Consider the following 21,553-nt stretch of genomic DNA (forward strand, 5'->3'; position numbering starts at 1 on the left):
AAATCCAAATCCAAAATCCTGTTCTTGCATACTGTGCAGTAATACAAAACCCTACAAATCACTCAAGATCTACAAACAATTTTACCATACCATAACATTATTAACTTCCATGGTCACACAACAAGGGCCTTCCTCAGAAAAAGCAGCACCATCAACACTGCAGAGAGCACTAGCCCGTGGGCACTAGTACATCAATACGCCTATTGGAAAACTAAACAAGCTGGATTAGTACATATCAATCCTGCGCATTCAGTGCTAACAGAAAACCCAGTCTTTTCCACACATGAACACAGATAGACCCTAATCAAGTATAGAATAAATAACCACAAGCTAAAAATAGAAATATGTAAACAAAAATTAAACTGAATCCCCTAGAAACCAGACTCTGCACACAATGCAACACCAGAGAAATAGAAACAATGAGACATATCCCTCTGTACTGTGCAAAATATAAAGATAGCAGATGTAAATTTTGAAAACGGACATATTCCAACTGTTACATTTAAAATTAAATAAAACGAAAAAGGAAAATAAGGTGATACCTTTTTATTGGATTAATTTATTATATTCTTGACTAGTTTTGAAGACTGAAACCTCCTTCCTTAAGTCAGAACAAACATACTACAACAGTAGCAGCAATATATTGTCCTTACCTGAAGGTGGTGGTTTTGGCCTACCTAGAAAGGTATTTAGCCCAATAAAAAGGTATTATCTTATTATCGGGGGGGGGGGGGGTTGTTTGTTTGTTTGTTTATAGTTATTAATGTCTAAGGTGAACTAACATGGCTACCACATTACTTCATCCTAAATTAAAAATAAAATTCTTTTTTTTCTACCTTTCCTGTCTGGCTATTTAACTTTTTTTGTGTTGGCCCCAGTCTCTGGTTACTGTTTTTCTGTCTTCTTTTAACTCTCTTTCCAAGGGTCTCCTCTCCGTTTGCTATTTTTTTTCTCCTTCCTTCTCACTTCCTCCACTATATCCAACTGCAACACTGATCTGTTTCTTTCAGCTTTTTCCCATTTTTTCTGCCTCTCTATCCATTCAGATTTCATTCATATTATCCGTCTTTAATCTACCTCTTTGTACTGTGTCTACTTACAGCTTTCCATCTCATTCCCTCACCCTGACTCTCTGATTCTCCTTCCTCTTATTCCTCAGTCTTTCATCAGCTCTTACCTTTCTCTCTCTCTACTCCTGCCACCTAGTATCTTCTGTCTCTCCTTCCACCACCATTCAGCATCTCCTCTATCTGTCTGTTTCTCTCCCTGCTATCCAGCATCTCCTCTGTCTTTCTTCCCTTGCCATCCAGCATTTTCTCTCTTGATTCTCTCACTCTCTCCAGCCTCCACCATCCAGAATCTCCTCTCTGCCTTTCTCCCTTGCCCAACCATCCAGCATTGCCTCGTCTCTCTATCTCCCCTCTTCTCCCCTGCACCATTCAGAACTGTCCTGTCTTTCTCTCTCTCCATGCAGTATTGCCCCTGCCTTTCTTTCTCTCTCCTCTTGGAGTATTACCTCCAGTTCTCTCGCTCTCCCCACCATCTAGAATTCAATCCAATCCAAGCCAAGCCAATCATAGCTTATATTCTGCTATATCTCTACAAGGATTCAGGGCAGATTACAATAAAGAGACATCTCAATCAGGGGTGTAGCCAGACCTCGCAGTGGGAGGGGGCCAGAGTCTGAGGTTGGGGGGGCACATTTTGGTCTGCTGCCCCACCTCTGCCCTCCCACCGCAGCAAATACCCCCGCCAGCTGAAGCGTTGTCCAGCGCCGGTCTCTGGTGCCTCCGCATTGCTTGCCCTGCACTGTCTTCCCCTCACATTCCTGCAAGCTCCTTTTAGTGAAATTGAGCGTGCCGGACATGAGGGGAAGAAAGAGCAGGGCAGGCAATGTGATGGCACTGGAGACCAGCGCTGGACAATGCTTCAACTGGCGGGGGTTGGGGACCCCCGCCAGCAAAACCAGGAGCCCAGAGGAAATTTGGAGGGGCCAAGGCCCCCGTGGCCCCACCTAGCTATGCCACTGGCTGGAATTACAATATAAAAACATTCTAAACTGAATCAATATCTGAATACAAAAAAGCTTTCACTTGTTTTCTAAATAAAAGGTAAGAAAAAATAGACCTTATCTGATGAGGAAGCCATTCCATATTTTTACTACTGTATCTCCTCTCCTTCCCAACCCCACCCAGCATTGCCTGTTTGTCTCTATCTTCCTCCATCCAGAATTTCTCCTCTCTATCTCTGTCTCACCCATGCAGTATTTCCCCTCTCTACTGTCACTATCTTCATCCCACCAAGCTTTGCCTAAGCCTCTCTCTGCCCCGTCCCATCCAGTATTGCCCTGTATTATCACACCTCCTTGGTCTTACCCCAGCTAGCACTGCCCCTGTTTTTTCTCTCTTTCTCTCCCCTCCCAATCAGTCTTTCCCCATTTCAGTCCTCCCTTCCCCAACCATGAGCTAACATTCCACTGCCATTCTCTCTCTATCTCTCACTCACTCCCTTAACCCCCCACCACCACCGTGCAGTACCTTTTGGCTCCCTTCCTCCCATTTTCACCTCTGCCAGGTCTGAGCAAATAAACAAGGAATGAAGACATGTGGGACTGCGACACTCCCTGCACCAGTACTGGCAGAGGAAGCATTAGCGGTCTAGGGAGAGAGAGTCACGATCCTGCGCGTCTTCACTCCTTGTTAATTGCGTGGACCCGGCAGAGGTAGAAATGTGAGGGAGCTGAAAGGTGCTATAAAGCAGCGGTAGGACAGAGAAGTGACAGAGGGCAATGCACTACAGGAAGGCAGTGGATTGGTGGGCAGGAAAGACTGCAGTTGGGACTGGGGAGGCTTAGCCTCCCCAAGCCTCTTATACTAGGTGCCTATACCATGGAGTGAAGGAATGGCCTAGTGGTTAGGGTGGTGGACTTTGGTCCTGGGGAACTGAGGAACTGAGTTCGATTCCCGGCACAGGCAGCTCCTTGTGACTCTGGGCAAGTCACTTAACCCTCCATTGCCTGCCGCATTGAGCCTGCCATGAGTGGGAAAGCGCGGGGTACAAATGTAACTAAAAAAAAAAAAGAAATGAATTATATATCATCCCATAGTGTAACTGATGATCTAGCAAGAGGCTTATGAACATAAGAATAGCCATATGGTCCATCTAGCCCAGTATCCTGCTTCAACAGTGGTCAAAGAAGGTCACAAGTACCTGACAGAATCCCAAATAGTAGCAACATTCCATGCTACCAATCCCAGGGCAAGCAGTGGCTTCCCTCATGTCAGCGCAACAACAGACTATGGACGTTTCCTCCAGGAACTTGTCCAAACCTTTTTTTTTTACTCAATACCCTAAACCGCTATTACCACATCCTCTGGCAGCGAGTTCCAGAGCTTGTTGAGTGAAAAAATATTTCCTCCTATTTAGGTTTTGTAAGCAAATAAATAATAAAGGTATTTTCTAAAAATGAATTAACTGGCAGAGAGATTTATACTGTTAGTATTGTTGGTTCAGTTAGCAAGTAGGGTATAGCCCAGTTTTATAAGGCTATTTATTTTAAAAGTATTTCCATGTAATTCATTGAGTGTCCCCTAGTCTTTGTACTTTTTGAAAGAGTGGAAAATCAATTCACTTTTACCTGTTCTACACTACTCAGGATTTTGTAGACCTCAATCATATCCCCCTTCAGCTGTCTCTTTTCCAAGCTGAAGAGCCCTAACCTCTGTAGCCTTTCCTCGTATGAGAGACAATAAAGGTAGAAAAAATATTTGAAGTTTTGGTTTAGTGATTTGAATATGTCAGCTTTGGCAGTCTTAAATGTGCAGCATCTCTAATATCTTTTGTATTTTGCACTGTGTAGGAGGAAATGCAATTCTGTTTCTATTGAATTTCTCCAGTGTTGTACTGCAGACAGACTCCAGCTTCTTAGGGTTTCCAGTTCAGTTATTGTCTGTACATTTCTATTTCTAATGTGTGGTCATTTATTCTATATTTGGTAAGGTTCTACATATATTTTGCGTATGTGACCAAGGTGAGATATTTTGTGAGCAGTAGTTTCTTGGTAGAGGTTTGAAGGTGTCCGGTTTGTTGTTTGTGCCGGATAATGAGATGTTAAGGACTGGTCTATATTTACAATGCTGCTTTTTTATAGACTCTGTGGCTGGTTGCAGGGGGTGTGGCTATTATAGGGCCATACCCCTTAGTGATCAACCCATCACTTTAAAGACAGTCCTGCATGTGAGTACTGGCACCCTTTTCTCAGCTAGAATAAAGGCACTGAAGCAGACATTTAAATACCCATAAGTGCACAGCAGGCAGGGCTCTTTCACCTGAAAAGAAACTCTGGAACAAGGGGACATAGGATGAATGTGAAAGAGGACAGACTCAGAAGTAATCTAAAGAAATATTGTTACAGAAAGAGTTGTGGATGCGTTGAAAGGGCCTCTCCGCAGAGGTGGTGGAGGACTTTATCCAAATTCAAGAAAACCCTGGACAAGCACAGAGTATCTCTAAGGGAGAGGAAGGGATTGTAATTGGTGTGGATGGGCAAAGCAGATAGGCTGTATGGTCTTTATCTATCGTCACTTTCTACGTTTTTTGGTTAGATCTGTTGTACCAGTTTCAAGATCTGATGTACCCCGTGTTTGAAACTCAAAGCTCACACATATTATTACCTATGAATTATTATCACATTTGCCCATATAAATCTCTCTTAATCTGCAAAGAATCCAGTTTGTTTGATTTAGTACACCAATGGAAACTCTGCATTACCTTTCTCTTTAAAAAAAAATTAAAAATCGATACCGAGCAGTCATCCACATAAACAAGTTGTACAGTATGTGAGGAGCTGGAAAGCTTTATGGTCAGAGAAGATAGGGTAGTGGATAGGTCTTCCAACTTTAGACACACGTATAATGAATGATACACTGATCAATCTTTATTGGTCAAAATACTGGGACATGACACAGGACCGTGTTTCGGCACAAGGCCTGCATCAGGGGTCTAAGAGAAGCAATAAATATACAATCATTAAAATACATAAATATATACATTTAAATATCGATTGAAATAGAAGGAATAATATATCAACAAAAAGCATAAAAATAGAAATAAAAATAAAAAGGGTTCATACAACATAAAGATTGGTGAAGTCAAATTAAAATCATGAATGGAATGCAATTCTGATAAATAAAATGAAACATTAAAGCATGTGGAAACGCAGCATAAAAATATATGAAAAAACATTATGAAAAAAGGAATAATAAAAGTATTTACAACATTTACTAAATGCCCTAAAAAACCAGGATGTGAATATAATAAGTTACATGTGCACACAATGAATGAAAAACAGAAAAATGAATTAAACAGTACATCACAGTGCACAAGATGTTCTACTGACCTGCAGCATTCTAAAGACTGAATATATTTCTTCGTGATACAGAAAAATAATAGTCCGTTGCTGATTGGCAGAAAAAAATATGTATGAAAAAACAAGAAATAAAACTAAAAAGCCTTCAGTGTTGCATTATAGATGAATGTGCCTGTGTATGTGTCAACACCAGCCACGTGATGGTGTTACCGTGTTTATGAATGGCGAAAGTGAAAAAGAGGATCTACAGCAAGCAAATGGTAAAGCTTAAAACAACTTAATATGTAAAACATAGTCTATGAAACAAAGTGCTAGTGAATGCACCAGTGAGCTAGAAACTGTGTATTTATGCATTTCAAAAAAAAATGAAGCATAATATATGCAGGACATCTATGAGATATCAATAAACCGCTAATAAAAGCAATAATTCACAAACGACCAATGCCAAAGGTGCAAACAATGCCAATATGAAATATGAAAGAAATGGGGCAACATAAAAGAGTATAGGTGAAGTCGAATGTGAGAACATGTGCCAGGGGATAAGGAAATTGAAATGGATAAAGTAAAGAATGTGTTATTGATAAGGAGTAGCAGAAAGCACAATTCAATGGTGACGATATGCAAAAGGTTACATAGTAGATGATAGCAGATATAGATCTGTATGGTCCATCCAGTTTGCCCAACAAGATAAACTCACAGGATAAGGTATGATGTGACACTACATATACAGTGGCCATTTTGAGGGTGGAACCATGAGAAGCTGGAATGATTGAGCATAGCTTCTGCCCACTGGACAATATTCTTAAAAGTAGGCCTGGGGAGTAGGGGGTTTGGGAGGTAGGGATGATCTTGCTTGGGGATCTCACTCTTTGGGAGGAGGGAGAGAAGGAGGGGGAATTGGAATCAAAATGGGAGAGGGTCAGCTTGGAGGGCTATCGGAATTAGGAGGGTTGGAGGACCTGCTTTCCCTTTTGTGGGTTCGGGCTGGAGTCCACATAAGTATAAATGTGAATCCCAACTTAATACTGGCCAAGAACTGCATAAGATCCGCTGACCAGCACATGCCCTCCAGGCCCTGGATAGTCAATGCTGGTGCCCGGACATGGCCCAGCCTTGAATATCATGGCCTATTTTAGTTGGTGGCAGGCAGCATTAAAAAAACAAAACAACACTGACCATTGTCAGCTGAATATTGACCAGATAACATTTAAGCTCTTATATTAAGATGAATTTTCAGCTGATAACTTACCAGCTCATTTTCAAATGAGATCCCCGGCCATCTTCCGATGCCGGCGATCTCCTGAACCCGGCCAAATCGATATAATCGAAAGCCGATTTTGGCCGGCGCCAACTGCTTTCCGTCGCAGAGCCGGCGAAACTCAGGCGGGACGGGGCGGGACAGGGGCGTGCTCACGAGATGGTCGGCTTTGCCCGATAATGGAAAAAAAAAAAGCCAGGTTTGACGAGCATTTCGCCAGCTTTACTTGGTCCCTTTCTTTTCACAACCAAGCTTCACAAAGGAGCCCCAAATGACCACCGGAGGCAATCGGGGATCACCTCTCCTTACTCCCCCAGTGGTGACCAACCACCTCAAATGTCATACCCAGCTCCCTGACAGCAGTATGCAAGTCCCTGGAGCAGTTTTTAGTGGGTGCTGTGCACTTCAGGCAGGTGGACCCAGGCCCCCCCCCCCACTACCTGTTACACTTGTGGTGGTAAATGGGAGCCCTTCAACCCCCCCCCCAAAAACCCACTGTATCCACATGTAGGTGCCTCCTTCACCCCTTAGGGCTATGGTAGTGTTGCAAAGTTGTAGGTAGTGGGTTTTGGGGGAGAGTTGGGGGGCTCAGCACACAAGGTAAGGGAGATATGTACCTGGGAGCTATTTTTTTTTTTTTTTTTTAATTTTTAGAAGTGCCCCCTAGGGTGCCCAGTTGGTGACCTGGCATGTGAGTGGGGCCAGTGCACTACAAATGCTGGCTCCTCCCATGACCAAATGCCTTGCATTTCGCCGGGTTTGAGATGGCCGGGCCCAGTTTCCATCATGGTTGAAAAACGAAGCCGGCCATCTCCTCTACACCCAGCGATCGATTTAGCCAGCTCCAACCGTATTTTGAAAATATGGCTGGCTCCACCCCCGAGGATGGCCGGCCAGCTATTTGGCCGGCGCCGTTCGATTATGCCCCTCTATGGCTCCTAAGTTGATAAACCACGCAAAAACTAATATCATAAAAACACCCCACAGTGAAGTTACTTATCAGAATGTAAATTTATTTACATCAAGGAAAGCAAAAAGTCAGTGTAAAGTGATAGCGCATCCATACAAACACTACACCAAAGAACTGCTCTTTGCTCTTTCAACTGAAACGTGGGAAAGTTCAAAAAGTGGCACACATGCAGTCTTTGTATATTTAAATACAACCTGAACTGCATCGTGATTGGTGCAGAGTCGCCTGTATGTGGATGACTGACAAGAATGTAATGAATACCAAATATGCATATACTTGTGCATGTTAATATCACAGGGAATATGAATAAATTAATTAAATTCACCATCATATATTAAAGGGTGAAAAGAAGGAGCACTTGTGCCATACTAATAAACACAATGTTTGCCGTATGAATGTGTACTGTAAAGCGACAGACTTCTTTTTTGAAAAGATTACACATCAGTTCCTATGGACTTCCTCTCATTTGCCGCACTGGGAATCGCTAGCACGGTTTAGTAAAACAGATCCTAAATTAACCACCTAATTAAGGGGGTCTTTTACTAAAGATTAGCTCGAGTTATCTGCAGCAGGGCCCGTAGGAATAAAATGGGACCTGATGCAGATAACTCAAGCTAACCTTTAGTAAAAGACCTCCTAAAATGGAAACACAAACCTCTGTCAATATTGAGGTGTAAGATAAAAAATTATTGTAGTGAAATAAAGCTTATCCATAAAAAGAACTGTTAAAGGTAAAACAAGTAGTGTGGGATGTGAAACATATGAACCATGGGCGTAGACTGGGGGGGGGGGGCGAGGGGAGGGCAATGCCCCCCCCCCCAAACGACGACGACGTGAGACTGGCGCCGCCGCGCCAATAGTTAAAAAAAAAAAAAAAACAAGCAGGCACACGCTCGTCTCCATCCGCTTCGCTTCCCTGCCCTCTCTGTCTGCGTCCCGCCTTCCTCTGAGGAAGTCGGGACGCAGACAGAGAGGGCAGGGAAGCAAAGCAGACGGAGACGAGCGTGTCCGTCTACCCCCTCTCTTCCTCCCTCCCTCCCTCCGGCGCAGGTAGCAAGCATGCTTCTTCAGTTTTTCTGTGTTCCTGGCAGCGGTGGCGACGTACACGCTGCCTTCGGCTCTGCCCCGAAGCCTTCTCTTCAAGTTCCTGTTCCTGCATAGGTGTCTGGAGATGGTCCTTCTACATGTGAGGTCAATAATTCATCTCTATCATGTTGTACAGCCTGAGAGTAACCCGCTAAAATGTGTTTAGATGGGTATCCTCTATTGATAAAGTGGTAGGCCATTGTGACAGCTTGTTCATTACATTCAGCAGCCATTTTGTTTATATGAATTTATGTAGCTCTAAATGTAAACCTCTTCCCTGAAGAAGACCTTCGAAACCTGGCCAAGTCGGTAGAGGTTTATTTTGGAGATATAATGCTGCTTTAAGTCTCTTCAAAAGCTAAGTTACATCACAATATATATATTTTTTCGGAAAAAGATTTAAAAAGTATTTAAAAAAAATTTTTTAAGAAGAAATTCATCTAAGAAATGATTATAAATAAAGGAACAAATAAATATAAATATGTAAGAAATTAGGAGAAAACGGGTTGATCTATGACGAGGTGAACAGCTCCATCAGTATAACTGAAAAGTTTGTTAGATGGCTTGTTGCTGTTATTTAATTCTGAGGATCCCCGTGCACTACAATATGAAGGAGTAAATAATCAATACACTGTGAAAAGACTGTAAATAATTCTTTAGTGTTTGGGATGATTTGAAGATTTTTTGACTGATTTAATCCTCACACTTGTTGTATATGGTCCCTTTAAAGTATCTGTACTCAACAGCACACACTGTGAAGAAAACTTGGGCAATACCTTAGTGAAATGTTACATCAAGCCACTTCCCCTTCATACTATCACTGGAATGCATTTTCTGGCTATGAAATCTACTACTGCTCATTCTGTTTGGACCTCAGGAAAGGAACATTAGTTTCCAAAAGCTGACCAAGAAATGAATTTAGTCAAATACAAAGGTGTCATCTTATATTTTTGCTTTTCATTTTTATTTCTATACATTCAAATAGACAATCATGGCCACCACATCATTTAATTAGGAGAAGGGATGCAAGCAAAATCCATTACTGCTATCTATTACACTCTGGTGCTACTAGATATATAAATGCTGCCACGGTTAATGCAATAGAAAAGTTGGTTTACTCTCACCTGTAGACTGTGGTTTATTCTGCTGCCCCACTTGAGATATACTCTGCTGCAGTAAATTCAGGCATTCTCCAAGGCAGCTCAGAGTGGCAGCAGAGGTAGCTTTTAAGAGCAGTAAGTCCTGGTCCAAGGCAGAAAGAGGACCTGAAGGGGGCAGTGATTCAATGGCTTGCACAAGATTCTTCTGCTGTCCTTCCACTTGGGTTATGACCTAAAGGAAAAGAAATGTTGCACTGAGTGTGTGTTATGGAAAGCACATAGAAAAGGGTTAACTCTGGAAGAGCTGACGATAGTGAAAAGCTCATTAAGGGCTTCTGATACATTTTACTGTACAGACATACAGTATTAAGATTAGTCTGAGAAACCAATTAGGGGGCCAAGTCCAGTGTTAAGGGAGTGGGCTGCAGTCCCCAAGGGAAGGCATCCTGGCAGAGGCTGAGAAGGTAGGGAATCAGGGGGAGGGGAGGTAGTCTGAGGAGGAGAATATTAAATAACATAATCTAAGGTGAACAGCAAGGCTACTAACCACAAGGAGGCACATTATACTGCCTTCAGAGGTGTGGAGGGTTCAGCAGAAGCCCTGCCTACCACTCCTGATAGCTAGTCATGAAAAACAGACAGTAGCCAGGACTTATCATGGCATAAAGGATGGCACAGGAGTGGAAGTGAGCCTATCTAGTCCACTGTAATGTTTAGTGGCCCATTACCAGGAGAAAAAAAAAATCTCTCACGAATATAACACATGCTAGGGTGTCCCTGTAACCAGCCCCTCCAACTGACCACTGATTAAGATTTATAACAAATTACTACTCTACCTATAAAAGGTTATTCCATTATTATACTTCGTCTGTGTACATCCGTATGCTGCACAAGCTGGCATGTTTGAAAATATAAGTGAGATTTAATAAAAATGCTACCAACAATAAAGAACGACAAGGTGGATGCAGCAGCTTATAGGTTTGCTTGCTTTGTTTCACGTGAATGGGGATGACGGCTGTGCTGGGAAGGGAAAAGTTAGACTGACCTAATTGGTTTCAGTGTTCTGACATCACTTAATTTCCTGTCTATTAAACCTCCTTGGTGGCATCTCACAACAGGAAGGAGGGTAACATACTATAGTAACATAGTAGATGACGGCAGAAAAAGACCTGCACGGTCCATCTAGTCTGCCCAACAAGATAAACTCATATGTGCTACTTCTTGTGTATACTTTACCTTGATTTGTATCTGCGATTTTCAGGACACAGACCGTAGAAGTCTTGTTCATTAAATTCCCGTTGCTCACATTGTACAGCTGTATATGCTATCATTAATATATGGCACACACCCATGTAGTAGAATTCTCACATATTGGGGCTGAGGTTTACCCCAGAGGCAGATGTACAACAGTGTACTGATGGCAAAAAATGCTCTCCCACCTTCCATCTGACAGCACATAAACAGATAAGGGATCCCTTCGAATGAGCTTAGGCCAGTGGTTCCAAAACCTACTCCCGGAGGCACCCCAGCCAGTTAGGTTTTCAGGATATCCACAATGAATATTCATGAAAGAGATTTGCATGCAGTGGAGGCAGTGCATGCAAATCTCTCTCATGAATATTCATTGTGAAGATCCTGAAAACCTGACTGGTGGGGTGCCTCCAGGACCAGGTTTGGGAACCACTGGTTTTGGCACAATTATAGTACTAAGGCACAGTAAACCAAAAGCAAAATGGGTTGAAGACAGTTTTACCTTTAAAGTAACATTACCCTTTAATGGGCATTCCAACAATGTGCAAGTATACACAAAAGAAGGATCATGAAAACCAGAAGACAAATAGCCCATAAAAATAAGGTAAGATAGCTGCAAAAAAGAGTCAAACAGTTTCATCAGACTGACAGCTCTTAACAGTATTAACAGTATTATCCATCTCAGATTCCTTACTCCCTCTTATGATGCCTTTGTCCTCCTTGATCCAAGGGTTAATCTTAGTGTATCACCTCTCTCTCTCTTTGTCTCCTGGGGCACCTGCCCCTCTCTGTGCACTGATTTCTTGGAGCTCCCTCTACCACAATCCTGTAGCAGGGGCATAGCCAGCCACCCAATTTTGGATGGACCTGAGTTCAAAGTGGGTAGGCACAAAGAACCCTACCCCCCACCTGTCATCTCTTCCCAATCAATTGAGGGTTTCCTAACACCACTCCCCCAAACCCCCAGTACCTTTTAAGTCCTTTAGTTCTTCACTAGCAGTGAGCAGCGACTCATACTCCCTGTTAGCATACTCCCTGAGCCTTCCCTCTGATACAACTTCCTGTTTGTAGGACCAGGAAGTTGCGTCCGAGGGAAGGCTCGGGACCAGAATGAGCAGCATGTATGAGTCTCTGCTTGCTGCCGGTGAAGAACTGAAGAATTTAAGAGATACTGGGGTGTTTGGGGGAATGGCGTTAAGACATCCCCAATCACCTAGGAGAAGGGAGGGAAAGATGCCGGGAGTCTTCAGGGGTTACGATTTGGGGATCCCTACCAGCCACATCACAGCTGTTCTGCTGCTGGGTCGGCCTGAATTAAAAATGGGTGGGCCTGTGCCCACCTGTGGCTACTCCACTGTCCTGTAGCTCAATATCCTCCAGTGCTAGTTGTTCTTTATTGAGCAGGTTAATGGAGTATAACAAATTCCTACTAATCAAATACACCTAAAACAAAGTATTTCAATATAACTAAAACAAAACTTATGGTTGCACTCTAAATTACAAACTACGCAAATCTATGTTGCCTGTATGTCCATACAAAAATGGTACATCTGCACATAACCCATTTGTCTGCCTCTGAGCCAATTTCGAGACAGACTATTTGAAGAACCCACTGGTCAGAGGTTACAAGGCGCCATATGTGTTGATAAAAAGTGATCTTCCCTCCAACTGGTAAGCTGTCCAGAATGGATACTTGTTGAGCAGCTATGAGATGCTGGAGCAAGTCAAAAGCCCATGCCCTGCCCGCTGGAAAATCTTCTTGTTGAATAAGACGCAGATGGAGGATGCCAAGAGTATGTGGACGGTGACCATATGTTTCTTAATGAGGTCAGTGATCTCCTCCACTTTCTCTTCAAACAAATTGTCCCCTCAGCACAGCACGACAAGAAATCTCTCTTGAACTGCTGGTTTGAGGTCAGAGATACACAGCCAGGAGAATCTGTGCATCCCCAAAACCATGCCAGAGAGTCTAGATGCAACATCAAAAGTATTTTAGGTGCTCCTGGCCAAATAATTCCTACACTCCATCTGCTTGTTGGCCAAGTGGCGAAAGTCTGTGGCCTGCTCCAGAGGGAGAGAATCTGCCAGAGTTAGTGTACTGTTCACTAAAGACTCCATGTAAAGGCTTGTGAAGAAATGGTAAGACTGGATGCAGGCAATGAACATTGAGGCCTGTAAAGTCTTTCTCCCAAGTGAATCCAATGTCCTGGCTTCTTGTCCAGGGGGCTCCGAGACATGAGACCAAAAACTCTTGGCCCATTTGACAGCAGATTTGATAACCATAGAGTGGTGTGGCAGCTGTGCCCTCTCGAATCCAGGAGCCCAGGAGCCTTCTAGATATGATATTGCATATCCATCTTCTTGGGTGTGACCTGAATTGTGAGGAGACTCCAGTTCAACAGTGCGTCCTTAAGGATAGGGTGCAATGGCATAGTGACCCTTTCTTAGGAGGAGACTTATAGCCCAGGACAAACATTTATGCCCTTGATTCCTCCTCTGTCTCCAACTTAAATGAGATGGCCGCAGCCATCTCACTCACAAAACCAGTGAAAGAGTACCTCAGGTGGAGATTTCCATCTCTCTTGAGTAGGAAAGAGATCAGATGGTATTCCACATGACTCCTCCTCCGAGAAGTAATGCAGATCCTCATCTGATTCCCAAAAGCTGTCATAATTAGATTCTTTTGCATATTCAGAGGCAGCTGAATGAGTCTGCACCAATGTCAGCCTGGTGGAACGATGTCCACGCAATGAAGAGCCCCGAGGTACAGCCCTACTCTCAGTCTCTGGGGAAGCTTCTTCCTCTGATGTCGAGAGCTGTTCTGCATGTATAGAAGTCAACTTTGACACCCTGCGAGGCGCCAGTGTCAAAAATCTGGGTACTGTCACTGATGGAGTATCAGAGAGAGCTGGGGCTGTTCTGCTGGTGGCACAAGCACCCTCGATGCCTGAGTGGGAGGCCCCTTCAGTAACTGTGCCAGATCCTCTTGGAGCATGCTCTGGAACCACTCAAAGGTTGGCAACAGCAAAAGGCACTGGAGCTGGGGAAGAGGCAGCCTGAGAAGGCGTCAATGATGAACTGATGGCGGGAACTGAGACACTCAATGATTTGCACACCAGCATCTCTACTAAGAAAGAGGAGCGCTCCTCCCGCTGCTGGTGCTTTTCGGGTATTGGAGGATCCAATGTCCTGGTGCATCCAGCACCATGTCAAGGAAGACCAGTGCTTATGCTTCTTGGGCTTCCCCTGATGCATAGAGCTCCAATCCCCTGGTGCTGATGAGATTGATGCCAAACCCACGCACATCCTCGATGTCAGGTTCAATGTTGACCGGTCCTGGGGCTTGCTATCAGCATCCAGTGTCAAGACAAGCGGAGACCTCCTCGATGCCGGTGCTCTCCCACTGGATGCTGACGTCTAAGCAGCCATGGAGGTTGATGCCGCTGGTGCCAAGGTCGGTTCTGGCTTTTGAGGAGCCAAAACATTGCTCTCTTTGAGCCAGTCATGACCGCTGAGTTCTCAACTGTATTTGTAAACAGAGATCACTATCAGAGGGGTCATGATCTGGCCCAAGGCACCAGATGCACTAAGAGTGTGGGTCCCAAACAGAAATCACCCCATTACATTGGGTGCACCTCCTTGAAGCCACTGGGGGTCTTCTGTGACATCAAAAAAAGAATCTTGGTCAAATTAAACTCCTCAATCTTGAACTCTTAAAAAGTGACGGTGTTCACACTGAGGTCGAGGCTGCAGCCTAAACCAGGCAGCCACACCCAAAAACAAAGAAAACCTAGAAAGGCTGAAAAACCCTTAAGAAAATAAAAGGGGTTTGAAGAAAGCAAAAATAAGAAGAATTAAGTATAATAAAGAAATATAAACCCGCACAGGAAGGCACTTTGCAAAAAAACAGCACAGCGTGAAGAGAGAACACATATTCTCTCCACTCTGTGGAAAAAACAAAACTGGAGGACCCATGTTCATGCATCAGGCAGGAAGGCACCACCAGTACATGCACAGTGGGATGTTGCTAGAAGCTTCTACATTACTCGCTAATCAACGTCCACACCAGGCTCTGTCAGATGATGTCACCCAGATGTGAGAATAAGAGGGCCCACTTGTTCTTGGAGAAATAAATGTTTTAAATAAATAAACAGAAAATAAAATTGAGTATCAGCTGCATACCTAAATGTAAGCACCATTTGCTCATTAAGGGGCCTTTTTACTAAAGTGTGTTAGATTTTGCCCTTAATGTGGTACATGGTCCTGCACTAACAGTGTGTTATTCAGGGCACCTTTTACTAAGCAGCGGTAAGCCCAATGTGGGCTTACCGCTAGCTAAACAGGAAGTACCACTGGGCTACCACAGCAGCCCAGTGATACTTCTCACCCCAGCGTGCCATTGCTACAAATATATATTTACTTTTGTAGCAGTGGAGTGTACCCAGCGGTAACCGGGTAGTGCTGTGTGCTGCCCAGATTACCACCAGCTTGGTAAAAGGGGCCTACAGTGCGCAGTAAGTGCAGCACGTTCTGTAGGACTATGGAATCAGAGTTGGAAGCAATTTTAGGTGGAGTCAGAGTCAGTAAAAATGTACCGACCCCGACGCCAGCCTCAAAATAAAAACTTACATTTTAATATATGGCAAATTTATCATATACATAGTCCTTGATCTAAATTACAGGTAAATATAAGTTATACCTTAGATCCAGGACAAAAACATAAGTTATATTTACCAGTACAAAAAGTTTAAAGCCTAATATCAGAGTCAGAATCAGACAGTAGAACATAGATTAGTCGGTGTGGAAGGTTTGGTGTACCCACTTCACAGCCCTGACGTTCAGTGGCTTTATATTGTGTGCTACCTAAATATACCATGTTGGCTGTTAATGTGTTTGTGCATTAGCTGTTAACATGTGCCAAACCACACATTAACGGACTAATGCACTTTGGTAAAAGGGCGCCAAAACTGATAGAATATTAGCACTTACGTGCATGAATATAACATTCATAGGCGTAAGTGCCGGTAGGGCGCCAAGCAGTATTATCTCAAAGTTTAGCATGCAACCTGCACAGCACATGCCTGCAAGGAGGGGCATGCATGTGGGTGGAGCATGGGAGGGTCCCACACTTAGATACATAACTTATAGAATATTAAAAGTTACGCATTAATGTGTAACATTTACCTGCTAACATTTACGTCTACCTTTTACATGGTGTGATAGTGCCTCAATGTTGGCATGCAAATGCCAACTTAAGTTCTATTTTATGATCTGGGTGCCCAGCTGCCATTATAAAATTCATGCTCAGTGCCCTCCCTGAATTTTAGCACTAAAACTTGGGCAACCTTTGTAGAATTGCCCCCTAAATGTCATTGCCACAGATGCCCTGACACCCCGTCTCTAAGGCCCTCCTGCCGTTCCTCTTAACCAACTTGGGATCTAACAACTTTGTGTCAGCCCCAAATTTGGTCAGCTCACTTGTTTCCTTTTCAAGATCATTTGTAAATATATTAACAAGCTTTGGGCCCAATTCAAATCCCTGGGGCACCCACCTACTCACCTTTCTGCATTGAGAAAATTGATCATTTAGCCCTACGCACTCTGTTTTCTATCTTTTAACCAGTTATCAATTCACAATAAGGCATTGCTTCTTGCCCATGACCTTTTCATTTCCTCAGGAGTCTCTCAAGAAGGACTTTATCAAACACCTTCTAGAAATACAGACATATTGTGTCATCCGGCTTACCCTTATCTGCATATTTATTAACCTCTTCAAACTAATCTAAGGGATTAGTAAAGGAAGACTTCACCTCTGCTAAATCCTTATTGGCTCTGATCCATTAAGCCATGTCTATCCAAATATTCAGTAATTTTGTTTTTCAGAATGGCTTTTTGCCATTTTGCTCAGCAACAACATCAGGCTCACTGGTCTATACTTTCCTAGAGACCCCTGAAACCCTTTTTAAAAATTGGCATTACACTGACCACCGAATTATTGCATTCTTCCAGAACTTATGTATACCATCTAGATTGGGCGATTTAAGTCAGTCTTGTCTGGTTTCTTCTTGCTTAGATTTCTCTGACAAGGATGCCTCCCTATACTGTAGCCCTCTACAAATACTCCTTCCTTCTGGCAGTTTCTCCACTCTATGGAAACCCGTGTTGGGTCCTAATAAACTTGTTTTGAAACTCTTACTCTCCTGTTTGAGCTGGTCATTTGAATTTGGTTTTACTTCCACTATTTGTCTGCTTTGTTTTAGTTTCTTTACTCTAGCCTTCTTTTTTCTAGTGGGACTGGCTAGCTGGAGTTGAACTCTAACCCACCCCTCTTCCAGATGCCTGCCCAGTAGCACCTTTTACTGTTCTAGCTTTCTAAACTTGCAACTTTATTAGTGGCTGCTTGTCTTCCATTTCTGGGATGTTGCCTGATGTTCTTACTAACTGGGTTTCTTTGTGTCTATTTTCTGTGAAGTACACAGATTTCATCCCACGTATTCTCTCTCTCTCTCTCTCTCTCTCTCTCTCTCTCACCACACACACACACAATATTTCAGAACTTGATTTGGGTCCCACTCTAAACACTTCTCAAAATAAACTTGTTAGGCAAGCTGCCTGATCAACTAATTCTTCTTCATTCCCTAAACAAATTAATCCTTCCAGTTCTGTAGCCAGGAGATATACTGTGGAAAGGAGTCAGAGACATGCTCCACTCAACAAAGAAACATACAATTTTTGCTACTAATACAAATTAATCCCAGTCTCCTACGGCTAACCCTGTAAAAAAATGTGTAGGGATGCCATGGGAAAATCTCAGAGGGGTTAAACTGGTGGCAGATGCAGTGTCTGCAATCGGAAAGATACCTACAACAGGTATTAGGTACCTGAGCTGGAAGAGAAGGTGACTATCTGACAGCAGTGCCTTCTATCAACAGGCCAAATTCTTTTACAAGCAGGGGCTGAGTGAGGAGGTGGGAGATGCCCAATTTAATCCCTGGATCAAGTCTTCTGCACCCTGGGTCAGCTAGGGATGCTGTGGAGGCAGCGTTCACAGTCCCTGGGGGAGGGGTGAGAGGGAGTTGTGCTCATCAGTAAGGGCAATATCTAGTGACTGCATTTAAAGACCATGATCAAGGCTCCGGAAGGAGCTCTGCTGCATGGCTCCCAACCAATGTTCCCTATAAGCTGTGCAGGAGATCTCCACCTACTTTTCCTGCCAGTGGGACATGCTAATTCGGTATCACATTTTCAGTAGCAAGGAACAGGCAAGCTCTGAAGGACTTTAGGAAACCTGCCTGTCCCTAGTGATTGAAAAAACAATATTGAAGCACCAGCCCTCACTGGTAGGAATGTGGTTGGAGGACTCCCGCTCAGCTTAAAGGGAACATTGCTCTGAACCTCAACATTGCCACCATAATGACCAGATTAAGAGCAGTGTGAGGGTGGAATTATTAAAATAGGGAGTGAAAAGAGAGTGGAAAATCTATTTAAAAGGTAAAACCAAAAATAATATTTACATTTTGGAAAATATTTTGAAAATGCTCTCCCTGTCAAGTACAATCTACCAGATGCTGCAGCTGACAGACTGGTGGGAACGCTGTGAACCGAGCTGCCTCCGCATCCTTTGCGCCTGAACCCACAGCTCTTGCTTTTATAAGCACTTAGGTCATCTTGGAATGCTTACTATTCAAAATGCACCAAAGAAAAGTTTCACTTCCATCACTGCAGAATGCTTTAGAAACCTGTTGAAATAAACACGAACACCATAATCTTCCAGTTTGCATTCTTTACTTGAAGAGGTAGAAATAAAACACATTTACTAAATCTACCAAAACTAAGGGCCTTTTCTATCAAGCCGCACTAGCGGTCCTCGGTGCGGCAATGCTCACAAAGCCCACTCATTTTGAATGGATTTCGTCGGCTTTGCTGTGCGTGAACTGCTATCTCGGCTTGATAAAAGAGGTCCTCAAATATGAAGCATTTCCTGAAACACTAGGTAAAAAAAGCAGTGCTCCAAAGTATCGACAGTCTATGTTTAATATGGTTTTGAGCATCACACCCCAGAACTACAAAACTGTCATTTTCTCCACACAAAAAACCCCCCAAAGAAATCTTAACACTTCAACTTGACACTGTTGGGTTGCACCTTCTGATTTTTGTTAACTTTTAGACTGCCCTCCAGGATGCTCTAAAACAGAGTTTATTTTATACTGTTCTTCAGTGTGCCATTTTCTGATAGGGATGTGCATTTGTTTTAAACAATGTTTCCCAGATCATTTCATGTCACTTTCAACCTGAAATGACAGGAAAACCTCCAAAAGTTTGGAGATTTTATCCACGTCATTAGCAGCGCACGTGGTATTGCTCAAGAATTTATTGATAGGTGTAATACTGCTGAATAGGGAACACTATTGATAACACTGGCCCCAGAACAAAAATAATTTAAAACCCCTGAATAAAATGGAAAATCCCATAAATATGAGAAGCTAAATGAAGCAAGACGTTTTGACCTGCACACCCTACTTTCTAATCAAATATATACTGGCCTAGCCATAACATGCACTTCATGTGTGTATGTAGGTAAATGTGCAGTGGCAAGTTTATTCAATAAGCTGCAATCTAAGCAAATCCTAATAGTATATCTTCCTTTCATAATCTCAGATGTGAATCTGAGCCCATGAAATGAAAACTACTAATGATGAAACACTGATTACTTCTTTCTCATGCATTTCTATTTTGTCAGGATGTTCTATTACTACTACTACTACTTATCATTTCTAAAGCGCTACTAGACGTACGCAGCGCTGTACACTTGAACATGAAGAGACAGTCCCTGCTCGACAGAGCTTACAATCTAATTAGGACAGACAAACAGGACAAACAAGAGATAAGGGAATATTAAAGTGAGGATAATAAAATAAGGGTGTGCCGATACATTTTTTTCTATATCTATTACTTTTCAAGGCCCAGAAAACTGTCTGCCCTGTGCTACTTGAAAAGAGTGTACTCCACAAATCCATTATACAGTACTTGTTCACTTTTTCTGTCAACATTTTAGAAGCTGGTGTCAAACCACATTCAGTTTCTCAGTCTGCCACATACCAGAGAAAAAATAGTTTTCCATGCGGTATTTCAATATGTTCCAGAATTTTTGCCATCCTGTCCGCTAGTACACCCAGAACTTTATTTAGACACACACATTAGAGGATAGGCCTTATCACAAACCAATCCAGCAACAATAATATTAAGTAACATCTCTCTATGACTATATTCTATATGAATGGTCAATAGAGAAGACAAACCCTAGCATGCAGGGCTGGCATTAGGGGGTGGCAAACAAGGCAATTGCCCTGGACCCCCATACTGAAGGAGGCATAGGCTGAATGCCAGCTTTCGGGGCCCCTTCCCGGTGTCTACCCTGGGTCCCTGAATGTCTAACACCAGCCCTGCTAGCAAGTTAGCTATTACATGCCTTGAAGCATCTCTTCACCCATCTTTCCCGGCCAATGTCCGAGTGCGATTTATCCATTTCATTCTGGTGGAATGCTGCAGATACTTCTGCTACCCACAGCGTTCCACGGTTGGCATGGGAGCTGCAGAATGCATTGGAATTATGACAATTCCATTCTGTAAGTGTAGCCAGAGATAGGGAAAGGAAGTCATTGGAGTTCAATAACAGCTAGGTAGAGGAGTGTGGTAGCCGTGTTAGTCCACTCTTAAGGTTATCAATAGAAATCAAACAAAATAAAACATGGAAAAGAAAAGAAGATGATACCTTTTTTATTGGACACAACTTAAGTTATTAAGTTATGTCCAATAAAAAAGGTATCATCTTATTTTCTTTTCCATGTTTTATTTTGTTTGATTTCTATTAATAACAGCTAGGGAAAGCATGCAGCACATGGGAATTTTTTCCAGCCCCTCTATGTATGTGCAATTGTGTTTACATCTGTATTGCCTCCACATGTGTCCCTAACCTGGATGGGAGAGGAGAGGGGTGGTTAGAATGGAGCAGTTCCCAATCACTCCATTGGCATGGAAAGAGTAAAATGAAACAAAGTGTGATAATAGATCTAACCATTAGATGTCACTGTCAACTAGGTATATGCATTTGTTGGTACACGTTTGGTTTCTTGGCATACCTAAAAAAGTTTAGTGTATGCAAAATTGATCTAGCATGTATTAATCTATAAATTAACTCAAGTTAAGTCCATTTGCATGCTTTAAAAAGATCACATTAAAAGGAAAGAAAATAGCCAAAAATGAACTGAACAGTTCTTCCCTGTACACATCTCTACTGTCAACAGATTTCAAGGAATGCTTTTTATATTTTTTAATGGTCCCCAGCAGACCATTGCACAAGCAGATCCAAGGGCTACAGAAGATTTTTGCCTTTGTGATTATAGTTCTGAAGGATGAGAGAAATACTAACTCACATCTACAGATGATCCCTAAACTCTGTTCTGTCTTCAAATCTCACTTCACACAGTCTACCTTCAGAAGTAGAAATCAACCCAGTAGTA

General features: G+C 42.8%; 1 protein-coding gene across 2 annotated transcripts in view; it reads right to left on the bottom strand.

The window, feature by feature from the left end:
* The window catches only part of OSBPL10 (oxysterol binding protein like 10), a 407,162-nt gene that overhangs the window by 122,844 nt on the left and 262,765 nt on the right, over positions 1 to 21,553 (bottom strand). For both annotated transcript variants that reach the window (XM_030205974.1, XM_030205965.1), the window contains one exon: positions 9,807 to 10,014. In XM_030205974.1, the coding sequence (XP_030061834.1) occupies positions 9,807 to 10,014 (208 nt within the window). The remainder of the gene's footprint in view (positions 1 to 9,806; positions 10,015 to 21,553) is intronic.

This window comes from Microcaecilia unicolor, chromosome 1 (genome assembly GCF_901765095.1).
Source record: "Microcaecilia unicolor chromosome 1, aMicUni1.1, whole genome shotgun sequence".
Classification (NCBI taxonomy): domain Eukaryota; kingdom Metazoa; phylum Chordata; class Amphibia; order Gymnophiona; family Siphonopidae; genus Microcaecilia; species Microcaecilia unicolor.